This window comes from Drosophila mojavensis, unplaced genomic scaffold, assembly GCF_018153725.1.
Source record: "Drosophila mojavensis isolate 15081-1352.22 unplaced genomic scaffold, ASM1815372v1 contig_80, whole genome shotgun sequence".
Taxonomy (NCBI): Eukaryota; Metazoa; Arthropoda; class Insecta; order Diptera; family Drosophilidae; genus Drosophila; species Drosophila mojavensis.
Genome location: NW_025318906.1, coordinates 12361559 through 12375579, shown reverse-complemented (window position 1 = coordinate 12375579; position 14021 = coordinate 12361559). Strand labels below are relative to the sequence as shown.

At 40.0% G+C, this 14021-nt stretch overlaps 1 protein-coding gene across 1 annotated transcript; it reads left to right on the top strand.

Annotated features, from left to right (window-relative positions):
• Window positions 1–4034: 4034 nt before the first annotated feature.
• Window positions 4035–5240, top strand: LOC6579644 (odorant receptor 59a). Its single transcript, XM_002005490.1, has 2 exons — window positions 4035–4774; window positions 4829–5240. The coding sequence occupies exons 1-2, from the start codon at window positions 4035–4037 to the stop codon at window positions 5238–5240; spliced, it is 1152 nt and encodes a 383-aa protein (XP_002005526.1).
• The last annotated feature ends 8781 nt before the right edge of the window (window positions 5241–14021 follow it).

Here is a 14021-nt window from a genome sequence, read left to right as displayed (position 1 = left end):
GGCAGAAATTTTAATATATAATAACAAAAAATATAATAAATTATTTATTTATTTTTAAGTAGAAAATAATTCAGCTCTAGTTACAAAAATATATGAAACTTAATAACAACAAAAAATAAATAAATAAATAAATAAACAAATAAAAAAAATTAAGAAAAAAAACTGAACTGCTTAAACTCTGTTCATGCCAATAAATCTATTTAAAATAAATGAAACAGAATCATGCATCGAGCATTCATTGTATTCAAATGATACTTAATATGATTACTAAATATAATTATTATTCTCATGGTTTTATTTTTATTTTTTGATTTAAAATTAAAAATGTAAAATATATGAAAATATTAAAGAATACTAAAAATATAAAATTTTAAAAATAAATAAATAGTTAAGTTAAGTTAAAAAACTATTAAAAATTAAATTTTTATTTATTTATTATATTTTTAATTTTACGTTTTTATTTTTTTTAATTTAATTTTTTTTTTTTTTATATATATATTTCAAATTTATTAATTTTATATATTTTCAATTCTTATACTTTCTCCCTCATGCAAACTCGAAATTTAAATTCCGATCATCATTCAATGCACTTAAACTATAAAAAAAAAAAAAAAAAAAAAAAAAAACAATTGCAATTCAAATCATTTGAATTAGTTCAATTCTATGTTTTGATTTGAAATACTTCGATTCCAGGGCATGCGCAGCTCGGTCGATGGTAGAGGGGCTCAGCTGTTGAGCAGCGTCCGGCGTGGTGAGTACAGCGTCCACTGATAAGAGCTGATAAGAAGTTGATGCAAGCGCTGCAGTTGCCGCAACAACAATGACTGCCTGGGTGGCTGGCTGGCTGGCTGGCTGGGAGCGCATTGCAAGTAGAATAATTGCAACATGATTTAATCAGCGTAGCTACCTCAACAAGATGATGATGGAACTGGAACACTCAGCGGAGAGCAAAGGGCGGCCCAGTGGGTCGGCGAGGGGGGTGGCCAGGGCAAGCAGACTACTAAACGAGCTTCGTTACAGGCGCAATTAATGAGCTGCGTTCCACAATTAGGGAACTGCCTCAATTATGCAGCCAACAACAGTCGCCGGCCACCCCAGCCCTGCCCCCTTGCATTCACCCCTCACTTAAGCGCTTTTAATAGCGAATTTGTGGACGCTGTGACCGTTTTTTGGCGCTGGTTAGACAAGGCCAGCTAAGGACAGGGGCAGCCTTTTAATTATGATAATTACATTGTTGTCGAGCTCATTTGCTGACAGCAAACGCTGCCCACATTGCCCACTATGACAGCAGCTGTTGCCACTGCTGCTGCTGCGGCTGTTGCTACGGTTCTTCTTGTTGTTGTTGTTGCTGCTGCTGCGGCTGTTGCTGCTGCTATGCTTAGACATGCATCCTGCAGTTACCCCAACCGGCTTTGCTAAGCTATAAAACTGTGTTTTGCATTATTTGTTACTCTAAGAATTGCAGAGGGTTGAATATATGCAGCAAGCTGGGTAGCCTTTTAAGCAAAATATTTAGATTTATATTTGTATATAGAGTTAAGTTAGTTAGCAGAGGGAATGCTTAAGAATTTAACATCTAAATATGCAGAATGCGTTTTGCAATTGAAGCTGTTATACGAGAAGTTAATATAAATACTGTCCGATATATATATATATATATATATATATATATATATATTAGCGTACATATATTTCATCAGAGATTCTAATGATTGAGATATATATTCATATATACATACATACATACATTCCCATATAACTTTAATAGAGCAACAACATCTACTTCAAATTGTCACATATTTCACATTTGCTCTAGCAGTTTTTTTTAAATACCCGAATAAATGTTTCATGTGGAGCAGTGCCAAATGCAATGCATTTTCTGCTTTATTATTTTAGCGCTTAGATGGCCGGAGAGTGCACACCGAACGAATGTTAGATATATACCAAACGTTTGCTTTAAAAAACAATAAATAATTACGAATGGAAATATCGGTTCGACAATAATTGGGTATTCCCATGACAAAGAAAATCCACAAAAATATGCCGATATATATACCAATAGGTATACAACTAAATTTCAGCTGAAATTCAACTCGGTCGCCTGACTAAAAATAGCCGAAAAATTGAAATGCCAACCAAACTTTGGCATTGGCCGAATGCGAATGGCTTTAAGCCAAGTTTAAAGGAAATGGCGTGTCGCACTAATTAAGAACACGTTTTGGCAGTGCAATATATACTACATACATATATAAATATACTATACACATATATATCGTATATTTATATATATTGTGTTTCTTTTAGTGCTGGCGAATTGCCATGTTGAAATGCGTGCAACAATTTATGGGCCTGGCCATCAAAATGTTGCGACACAACTACAACTGCATGTGCCTAGGTATGTCTGTGTGTGTGTGTGTGCGCGCGTGTTTGCCTGAATCATGCTAATTGCATATGCCATCAACGCGATGCCAGGGCCAACCGGAACTGTGCATACTTTAGTTTTCAAATTCAACCGTCAAATTATTAAAAGCGCCATAACTTTTGCCGGCTGCTGCGTGGCGGGCGGTGGGAAAACGGTAAATGGGAAAATGCGAAATGGCGAAAATTGACAATGAGTGCATGTAAATTGTGTAGCATACTTTGGTGAACACCTCACACCGACCCACAATGCGACATGCAACAAAACCGCCGACAATGGCAGCAACATCTAAACAAGCACTCGCGTCACTTCTATTAATTGTCAAATGCACTTTGTGCACAAAGCGTTGACACAATGTTGCATTGCCATGCGAAGCCCTGTCTGGCGCTCCACTAAAAGCATTCAAAATGGGCTTAATATATTGCACACCGTTTGGATTTCATGCCTTTAGAATTCGCAGCTCGTTGTTTCGTTCCATTCAATTATCTAACTACAAATTTAGCTTGCGAACATGTCTGGCTAAGCCACAGCATGAATAAAATTTCATCTATCAATCATATACAAAATCACTAAAACACATAAAAAAATTGAAATTTATTACAAATTGATCTACGGATTAAATATAATAATACAAAAAATATATTGAATGTTCAGTACTAATTGATGTACAGATTTTCCACTTTTAATTTAAAAATTATAAGAAATATAAAAAATAAATAAAGACTCAGTAAATATAGTCGGATACTGATTTACCTGGATTTTGGTTTACATATGCTCGTTTAAATTTGACTATCAGATAGCTTAGTGGTAATATAATTTTAAGGTAATTTAAACTCATAAATCATAGTTCTCAAATGCTGTAAGAGCTCTAAACGAAATTCGATTTAATTAAATATGTGGATTGTTTGAATAAAAAAGAACATTAAATATAAATAGATACTCATTTATTTAGATTCATATATTTGTACAATAACTGCTCTAAGAAGATTCCTGCACCTTAGTACAGTAAGCAATAACAGCTCAATTGGGTTAAATATTGCTTGATGAATATTAAGTTGACAATATTTTATATTTCCGTGGCCCTGCAATTAACGACAAATTAATTTGGAGAAGGCGACCTTAATTACAATTCAATTCAATTAACGTAAGTGGCTGTTAAATTATTAATTATCAACGAAAAAAAAAGGATAATTGCTTAATTGAAAGTCTATAGACTACAAATTACCCTAAATTTATTCAATTTTCAATATTCAATAAAGCAAAATGATTTCAAATTCAATATATAAAATATATTAATTAAAATATATAAATAAAAAAATTTCTAATAAATCATAGTAATAACTCCATCTATTTAATATTTTCATATAAAATGCATTCATAAAATAGAGCTCTCGTTGAACATTAGAAATGATGTACAACATATCCATTTAAAGCAGTTATTAGGGAAAAAAATAAACTCATACCTACAAATCAACTCAATTGAACAAAGCATTTAATCACTTTATTATTACATAATTGAAACGGTTATTATATAATTACTATAGAAAACATTTTTAAATATTCCTTGAGCACATATAAAAAGAAACTCCAACATGTCCAACCGAATCAAAAGGCAATGAAACGGAACGCCGAAAAGTCAGACGAGGTCCTCGACAGCATGAGCTTCTTCAGGAGCCACTGGGCTGTGTGGAAGTTTGTTGGAGCTACATATGAGAAAATGAATTGGAATCGGCTCTACATTGGCTACAGTCTGATCCTGAATCTATTCATCACCATCTGGTTTCCCACTCACATGAGCTTCTTGCTCTTTAGAAACGACAGCCTCTCGGACAACATATCGAACCTTGCTATGGTCTCTACGTGTGCGTCGTGTTCGTGCAAGACTTTCATTTGTATGCTCAAGTTCAGGAAGATCGGCCGCATGGAGCAGCTGCTCAGGCAACTGGACTTGCGAGTGAAGACTGAGGAAGAGAAAGTCGTCTACAGATGGCTGAAGATTCAACTGAGAGTCATTCTTTATCTCATCCTAAGCCTATATGTGACGCTTGGACTTCTGGCCGAAATCGGATTCCTCGTTCAGACGGAGCGTCTCCTCATGTATCCTGGCTGGTTCCCCTTCGACTGGGCCAAGTCGACGCGCAACTTCTATGTGGCCCACGTGTATCAGTCGATCGGACTCGGCGTACAAATAATGCAGAACTATGCGAACGATTGCTTTCCCTCAATGATGCTCTGCATCACCGCCGCCCACATTAAGATGCTCTACTTACGCTTCGAGAAGGTGGGCGAGGACCCGTCTCTGAATGCTGAGCAGCAGCTGGAGGCCTGCATAACCGATCACAAGAGCTTGCTGGAGTGAGTGACAATGCTGATTTATAGTAGAATTTGATTGGTATCATTCATTTGCAGGCTCTTTCGTACCCTCGAGTCGTTCATGTCGCTGCAGATGCTCATTCAGTTCGCGGTGAGTGGAGTGAACTTGTGTACGAGCATTGTGGGACTGCTGCTCAGCAACGAGCCTTTGACGATCGCCTATTTCGTGGTCTACACTGTCGGACTGCCGCTGCAAATCTTTCCCGCCTGCTACTACGGCACGGACGTGGAGCTCTGGTTCGGCAAGCTGCCCTATGCGGCCTTCAGCTGCCGCTGGCTGGCGCAGACGCGCAGCTTCAAGAAGAAGCTGATGCTGTTTGTGGAGCGCTCACTGAAGCGAACCGCGCCCATGGCCGGCGGCATGCTCTCCATACACGTGAGCACCTTCTTCTCCACGCTGAAGTTCGTCTACTCCCTGTTCAGCATTCTGATTCGCATGCGAAAATAATAACTGTGAAATGCGAATACAAAGTCCGTAATTGCATTGCGCCGCGGGACACGAGTGCACTTCAAATCCAAATCATAGTCGGGAAAGTTTAGCTTGTTAAGCCTCAAACAAAAGCGCAGCGGAAGCCACTCAGAGGCCAGCAGCACCGGAAGCAACAGACTGAGAGAGTGAGAGAGAGAGAGAGAGAGAGAAGATGGCCAGGTTTATGTTAAATTAGATTTGGAATTAGCTTTGTGTTTTGCGGCTGGCTTAACCAATACAGAGATCGAGCCAGCACTGCAAGCTGGCAGCGCGGCTAATTGAGGCGTCTATGCAAATTTATATGAGGGACTGGGGGGCTTTCAGCTGGCGCTCGTTTATTTATTTGCACAGAGATAAGACATTAAAAGACTTTCTGGGCTTTGGCCCAGCCCTAATGCGCTTAAGTCGGCACTAAGTCATGTTGAATCTGCAAAGCCAACATTGTAACATTGTAAAGAGCTGGCCACGCGCCGCTGCTCTAAACTGAAATGGCCAACGCAACCCAACGGCAACAGCAACAGCAACAGCAATGGTAACGGCAATGGCAATGGCAATGGCAACGGCAAAAAAGGGCCAAACTAGCAATCGGCCAATTTATAGCTAAAGGTCAGCTAGCAGGAGGCGTGCCGAGGCGAGGGGCAGTCTGGGCCAAATCGATTTGATGATGTTGAACGGAACAGGCAACAGTCGACGCAGCGGGCACTAAGTTGATTTGAATTTATAACAACACGCATTTAGCACACACACACGCACACACACACGCACACACACACATATATGCATACATTGGACTGCGTTACGCATTCAGCTGCATGCAAAGCACGTAACTTGCTGCCTGCCACGCCTACTTTGTGCTTAAATTCATTTCACATCGAAATACTAAATCGCTCACAGAAATATGAGCGACAGAGAGAGAGAGAGAGAGGGAGGGGAGAGTGAGAGAGTACTGCTTTAATTTTTAATCAAGGGAAGCCCCGCCACTTTTCCAAACTCAACTCAACAAATTTGCCATGAAACTACTTTTGTGCTTAAGCTCACGCTACCCGCCGCCCCCGCCGCCGTCTCCTGCTCCTGCCCCACTCACCTCCTGGACAGCTGCTCTCGGCGTTAAGCAGACTCAGCTGTTTCTCGTTGGCCGTCAGAAATTATATTTGACCCGCTCTGGCGCGCTCATTTGTTCTTGGCCTGCAACAGTGTCGCCACGCCGTCGAGTCCAGCATCATTGCCAGCATCATTGGGCGGCGTCTTTATCTGTCGCCCGACAAAGTCCGGCAAGTCGGTCTATTTAGTTTCAGCTGAAACTTATTCAGCTCAAGTGGCCCACACCATTCATTGACTGACTCGCTGTGCAGTGAGCAAGTCCTGGCCCGCGGCGCTTGCTCTGCTTATTTGGATTTTGCTGCACTACTACTGCTGCCCGAGTGCTGCTCTCCTTCTCCTCCTCCTTCTCGTCCCCCTCCTGCTGCTGCTGCAGGCCATTTGCAATTTGTTGCCAAGATATATAAACTTGCTCCAGCTGCTGCAAGTGGCAGTTGCTGCTACAAGTGGCTGCTACACCTGACACAGCTCTCCGACGTCTTCAAGTTGTTTATTCACATGTATGCCAACAGCCATGCAACAATCACTTTCGACCAGCTTTAAAGCCTCTCGGCTTGACGGATAAAAGCTGAGCCAAAGAATTTCTGCAAAAATTCACAACTTTCGCCTTATGACAGTGGGAGGCAGGCGAAAAGTTTTCGCGCATATTGTCAAATTTCAAGTAAATCGAAAAATACGCAACTATGCATTTGCCCGGAAAACTTTTGTGGCACGCCACGCCCCACGCCCCACGCCCCACGTCCCACGCCCTATGCCGTCATACAGCCGAACGCCTAGACGCCCTTCCACTTACCACTTGGCCGCGGCCTTCGTCGTTTGCTCGGGCTGCGTACTCAACTAAATTACGGGCTTTCATAGTCTGAAAATATTTGGCATTTACGTATGCTACACAAACACACACACACACACACACAGGCAGACAGACGCAGATCTGAAGGGTCTGCATATAAAGCAAGGAATTTTACAACCAGCATAAGAAAGTCACTTAACGTAGCCGTTGGCGATGGCAATGGCACATTATGTGGCCGAGCTCTAAATGTGGTGAGTGAAAGTTAATTTCTGTCGCAAAAATGTGGGAGGGTGAGGGGATGAGCGAGAGGAGAGGAACACACATATTAGAGCAAACTATATACGAAATATGTACGCATACGGATCTTGACGGTGATGAAGGGGCGCCAGTGAAAACATTTGCCTAAACTATGCCATTAACATGTTAAACTTTCCGGGTACTTGTATAACCGTCCTGCCAGCCTCTGTGGCTGGTCTGCGTCAGACTCGCTCTCCCTGCCAGCTCACTCACTCGCTCACTCTCTCTATCTCTCTAACTGTCTATCTGTCTCATTCCCTTGCAAATGGCTGGTCTTGGGGCACGTAAATACTTGCCAGAAACTTGAGCGAATTAACAACAAAAGTTTGTCCTGCTGCTGCTGCTGCTTCTGCTGCTGCTGTGACGAAAAACTTTGGCTAAAATAACTGAAACTGCTGTTGGCAAGTGACAATAACAGGAGGCAAGTGAAAGGCTTGACAGCCAATGCCAGTGCCAAATGTCAAACAATTTGTGGTAGCTACCCGCACCCGTACCGCCCCTGGCCCAACCTACTCAGATCTCTAGATCTTTGTGAAACGCCCACTCGTGGCGCCCGCCCACTCGGCTAAGTATTAATAGCTGAAAACTTAATGTGCCGCCGTCGGCGCCGCCGTGCAGTATGCAGTGCCGGGGCCAATAAAAACCAAAACACCATCCGCATAATGACCGTTAAAGAGCCATCCAAATGTAGTCCGAGCGGGAGTCCGAGCGACGAGTATAACTCATTATGGCTAATGAGTGTTATTTGTGCCTGCCGCATAACGAAACTCGATTTTGCATTTGGGAGTGGGACGGGGGCGGCTGCTTCATAAGTCGAAATTAGTTTGACTTGCCTTGACTTGACTTGACTTGCTGCAGACAACTTCCTACACACACACACACGTAAATACATCCTCACACACACACACACACACAGAGAGAGAAAGTGGCTGTAATCGTAATCCGCTGGCAAAGCAAAAGTTGACATTCATTTGCCACAAGTGCAAAGTGTCTCTTTCTCTCTCACTCTCTGTGTGTGTGTGTGTGTGTGGGGCGTGACTGAGACAAACATAATTACGCCCCACATTTAAGAGCTTTTATCTGAGCTTGTTTTTCTCAAAAACTTTGCAAACAGATTTACACAATGTTGAGTTAAACGATTGCCATAAATATCCCGCTGATTAAATGTGCTGATTACACGCCGCTTGCAATTGACTTTAATCACATGTAACACACCACCGCAAGAAGAAGAGGAGGAAGGAGAAAGCAACCAGAAACAATAAACGCAGCCCCAAGCAAATGCAAATGTCAATAACAAATGCCAAACAAAAAAGTATAAAAAAGAGAGAAAGCGCGACTTATGCTCGCCTCGGCCTGCCTTGCTTTGCTTACATTAACATACGTTGCGTATACGCAATGCCTGCCGCATGGGGCAATTATTGCACGTAGCACGGCGAATGGGCGGGGCGTGGCCGTTCGCCTCAATGAAACTGGATTTGCGTAAGGCAAACGCTACAATTGAAATTTCAAATGCGTTGCCCGGGCGTTGACAGCCGTTTATGTTGATGATGAAGATTCGCCCCGCGGAGCTGAGCTCCTGCTGCTGGCTTACGCGGCTTTAACGTATTGTCGACCTGATACCAATAGCTCTGCGTGTCAGCCCAAGGTTTGTCTGACACACACACACACACTCCCACTCGCACTCCCACTCACTCACACACTCGCATTCAGTGGCATGAAATTGATAACGTGTGATTTAATGTGTTTTTAACGCGTTTTCATGTGATTTCCAGTTAAATGAGGCGTGGCATTTTGAAAAGCCTTCGGCCTGGCCCCTTTCCTGAGGGCCAACGGGCCAATGGGCCAATGGGCCAGCAGTCCGCCTATTGATTTGTGGGCCCATAAATATTCCTCTGCCAGGCCGCTTATCCGGTGGTGTTAAAGTAACTTTTATAATTTGATTGCGCAAACAAAAACACGCGCCGCCCCAAAGTATGCAACACTTTTGTTCCCTCGTAGCGCCCAAAGGCTTAGCTGCCCCGCCCCGCTAAACAAGAGCAATGGACGAGGATTAAATACAGAGTTTCTTTGAGCTTACAACAATTCCCAGAAGAATACACCATGAATACACCATGTACACGTATGTGTGTTTGCGTGTATGCATGTGTGTGTGTTACTATGACTATTCCATCACACAGGTCAAAAATAATTTGGACAAAAATTAAAAAAGAAAAACTATAAAAAAAAAGTAAAATTGAAAAAGCTAGATAAAAATAATTGGAAAAAATTATAAAAAAAAAATCAAAATAAAAATTAAAAAAAAAAAAACAAACGAAAAATAAAATTAAAAGTAAAAAAGAGTGAATAAATAATAATATAAAATAAATATTAAATAAAATATGTCAAAAAATAAAATAAAAAAAATAAAACTAATCAGAAAATATAATGAAAAATAAATACAATAATATATTGTTATTTTTTATCTTTTTCAGCTGCTCTCACCCTGCTAAACGATTTCTATGATTGGCCAAATTTGCCTAAAGCCAATGAATTTTATCAAAAATGAAATAAACCTATTTTGAATTAACTTTTTTGATGACTATACTAAACAAAGAGTGGACATTTTTATATTATTCAATAGAAAATTTTCTATTTTATTTGAATACTACATTGTTAGGCTGAGCCTTAGGCCAACGCATTCAATATGCATAAGCTTAAAAAAGTGTCAATTCAAATAAATTTTACACATTTCTTTCAAGTGTAACAAGTTCAGTTTAATAGCGATTAAAGATTTATATTTTAGCATATTTGAATAAATGAAATAAATGAAAATAATATATTGACACAAACAAGAAAATTACAAGCCTAAATTGCTTTAGCTAACTAGAAAGAGTTACAAAATTGTTTTCCATTGAAATTGTTATCAATCAACAATTTGCTGCACAGCTCCATTGAGTCATGAAACATGCCCGAAGCATATTTTTATGTGTATATAAATAAAAACATTTAAGGACTATTTTTTTTTCCACTACATATGTGCAACGAATAGATTTGAAAATATTGTATTAAAATGTGTCGGCATTGTGGAATGCAATAAATAAATGCCTGCAAATCACACACAATAAATTTCGATTACAATTTCAACTCGTTTGCCAGGCGCTGTGTCCAATGCCTCGCTAAGTTTTTTCTTTTTTTTTTTTTTTTTCTGCAACTTCTTTACACACAATCTGCTCAAAGTGTGGCAAATAGTGGTGTGGAATTTATGAGACAATAAGCGAGCATTCAAACTGAATGCTTTCCCTCATTTGGAGCACACACACACCCCATTGCATTCAATAGGTAATCAGAGCCGGCGAAATTCGCTTCCTATTTCGCTCTGCATATCGATTGCGAATGTGCTGAACCATAAAACATATTGGCAACATAAAAAACGAAAAAAAAAGAAGAAGAAAAACTAGAACATTTAATCGAATGCCCTTGCTATTTAATCAATCGAATCTATGATACATCAGCATAGCAGCAACTGAACTGAATGCACTAAATGGAAATTTAATTTGCAATCACTCGAATTGCATTTGAGTTTTCTTTTTTATTTTTGTACTATAAATTTTAAAAATATCATGTTTCAGTGACTCTGCCCTAACCTTGACACTGTTGTCTCTCTGCGAATTTAACCACGCGCACCCCACATAGATAAGCATTCGTCACAATTACGCTTAATTACCTGAGCGAGCGACGAGCGAGCAATTTAAAAGCAATTCCACGATCATCAAATGACACCAGCCGACGAGCTCGGGCCTGCCCAAGCGTGAAACAAGCAGGTGAGTAAGCGGCACAAAATCATATTTTTAAGCACTCTTATCCGCACTACAGATGGACCGATTAGCATCTTGAGTGACAGCTTAAAAACAACTGTAAATTGTAGATTTAATATGTTCTATCTTTTGCGACTTTACCAATTCATATTCATGGGAATTCAATATCACTTTTAATTTTTATGTAATATATGATATTATCAGTCTAATATTGATTACTTCACTTTCATGTTCCATTCGAAAAACTTTTTCTAGCACAATTCTATCTTATTCCATGCTTAATGTATATAAAAGTCTAAGTGCTTAAGCATATTAAACAAAGTTAAAAAAAAATTTGCCATACATATATTTATGCCTACATGATATATATATGTATATGATATATGATATATGCAGACATTTGCTGAATTAGAGATTACTTCTCTTTCCGCATCCCTCCCTAAAGCTAGCTCAAGCGCTAAACCGTTAGCAGACACAAAACGGAAGTCAGTTTATCTTCGCCAATCAGTCAATTTTGACCAAGTTTTTTCTTGTCTTGGCTGTTTTGTTATTTTGCTGCCAATTAGCTTTTTTTTTTTTTTTTTTTGCTTGCCATTTAAGTAGAATTAGCTTAAAGTTAAATATGACAGGGTGTTTTAGCATTGCCTTAAGCAAATGAGCATCATCATTTAAAATATACAAAAAATTAAACATATTAAAAAAGTATATACACTTCAAATGATGTATGTATATATTATTTTTTATTCTTTTTAAATATTTATAAATATTCTTCATATTCAAGACTTTTGTCTTTTTCTGCTTCAGTGTTTTACTGGCTAATTAGGATTTATGCCAAAATCGGAATTCCCCTTCACGAGCTTAAGCAAAGTTTAAATTTAAGAAATTGAAATTTGTATGACTGCTTGTTCTTCTGCATACCATTAAATAGAGCAGAGTGGTTCGATGAGGTGAGGCAATTGTGATTGTGGCATGAGCGAAGCCCTAGAGCTGGCAAACTCGTTTGAAAGGCAAACAAATATTAGACTGAATAAACTCATGCAGCTAAGTAAATAAATAACTAAGCAAAGATTAAGTGGGCTGAAACGTATTAAATTCAGCTTCTACTTATGCTATAAATATGCATGCAATAGCCAAACATTCTACATTCCTAAATTCCACAGCATTCTACATTCCTACATTCCACTAACAATAATTAAAAAACTTTAACCAATTTCTGGTTTCGAATCGAATTTGCATTCGCATTAGCATTTGCAGTTGACAATTTCGGAGTCTTGCTGTTATGGTGCCTTCTGCTCTTTGAGCACAAGTTCAAAACCAGACGAATTTGATGGCTAATTATTTTGGCTAATTGCAAATTGCATTTATTGCATGGCAGCAGCCTGTGACAGCCGCACCAGCGCAGCCCAGCCCACCCCACCGCCCCCTTCAGCCATGTGTCAGCTGCAGACAAACCGCAACTACATATTGCTGCTGTGGCTTATAATGTTGGCTGTGCTGAGGTCATTGCCGGAAATTATAAACATTGCGTGCCGCATATGAAAATCTGAAATGGGAAATCGAAAAAGAGAAGAGAGCCAAAAAAAAAAAAAAACTAAACGTGTGATGCGCACTTGAAGCTAACTCAAGTGAGCAGCATCAGCCAGAGCCGGAGGCAGAGCTATTCAATGATGTATGCAAACTTTGTCTCAGTTGCTCTGGCCGCTTATCGTGAGAAGACGTTTGGGTCAAATTGTTAGCCAGCTGAGCTGAGCTGAGCTGAGGCATATCAATTCAGTTGTAATGCCATGTTGATTGTGGCTAACACACACACACACACACGCACACGCACACGCACACAAGTGACCACAATTCAGTTGCCCAAATGGCAACACGTGTGCTCGTTGTCCAAGCATTTCGACTTGTACCTACCCCAACCACAGAAACAACCACACACACCTACCCACCCACACACACTCACTCTCTTGTAACGCATTCGTCTGCGTTTGCAATTTAGTTCCTGGAAATCATTCCTATATTCATACAATTCGGGAGCAGGCCGTACAGCTTGGCCTATGCCCAAATAGTATCACGTACGCTTTCAAACAATTATTGTCCTTGCCCACCCACACACACACGCACACACGCACACAGAGACCCACTCACACTTTATTATGCAACATGTCGTGAGATAAACTCAAATTTGATTTGAGTTCTCGTCGCCATAAATTGAAGCCTGCAACTTTAATCAGCACATCGAGGAGCATCGATAGTTTCTCGATTTGTCCATAAATTTTGGCGTTACGCTCTGTTTGCGTTTTAATGGCCACGCAATTAAGACAAATCGCCATTCAAATGACCCAAATAGATTCAAATATTTTCAGAGCTGCTGTCCAATAAATAAACAGACGCCTCTGGATGCCGCTGCCAGTGAAGCAAAGTTTCTAGACCAGTGAACAGTTCAATACCAATACCAAAAATACCAAAAAAAAAAACAACAGCGAAAACAGAGAAACAAAAACAAAAATCAACAGAATTTATTATTCACAATTGTGTCGGTCTTAGTGTATTAGTACCGTGCTACAACGGTCGTAACGAGCAGTCGAGCGTGAAACCAATTGCAAACAGGTAAACTATAAATGCAAATATTTGCAGCATGCAGCGTCACACGCGGCGTATGAGTGATGCAGCCAATGCCGATGACTCAACTGCAATTCAGGCGGTCTTAAATCGATTGACGGCTGCAACAGTAGCCGTAGCAAGTCAACAAGTTCACTATTTAACACTGCGGTGTGACTATTGACG

Bases quoted from the DNA above. Each gene is read 5' to 3' on its own strand.
- LOC6579644 (XM_002005490.1), top strand. From the start codon at position 4,035: ATGAAACGGAACGCCGAAAAGTCAGACGAGGTCCTCGACAGCATGAGC. The intron at 4,775-4,828 runs GTGAGTGACAAT...ATTCATTTGCAG, and splicing joins GATCACAAGAGCTTGCTGGA to GCTCTTTCGTACCCTCGAGT.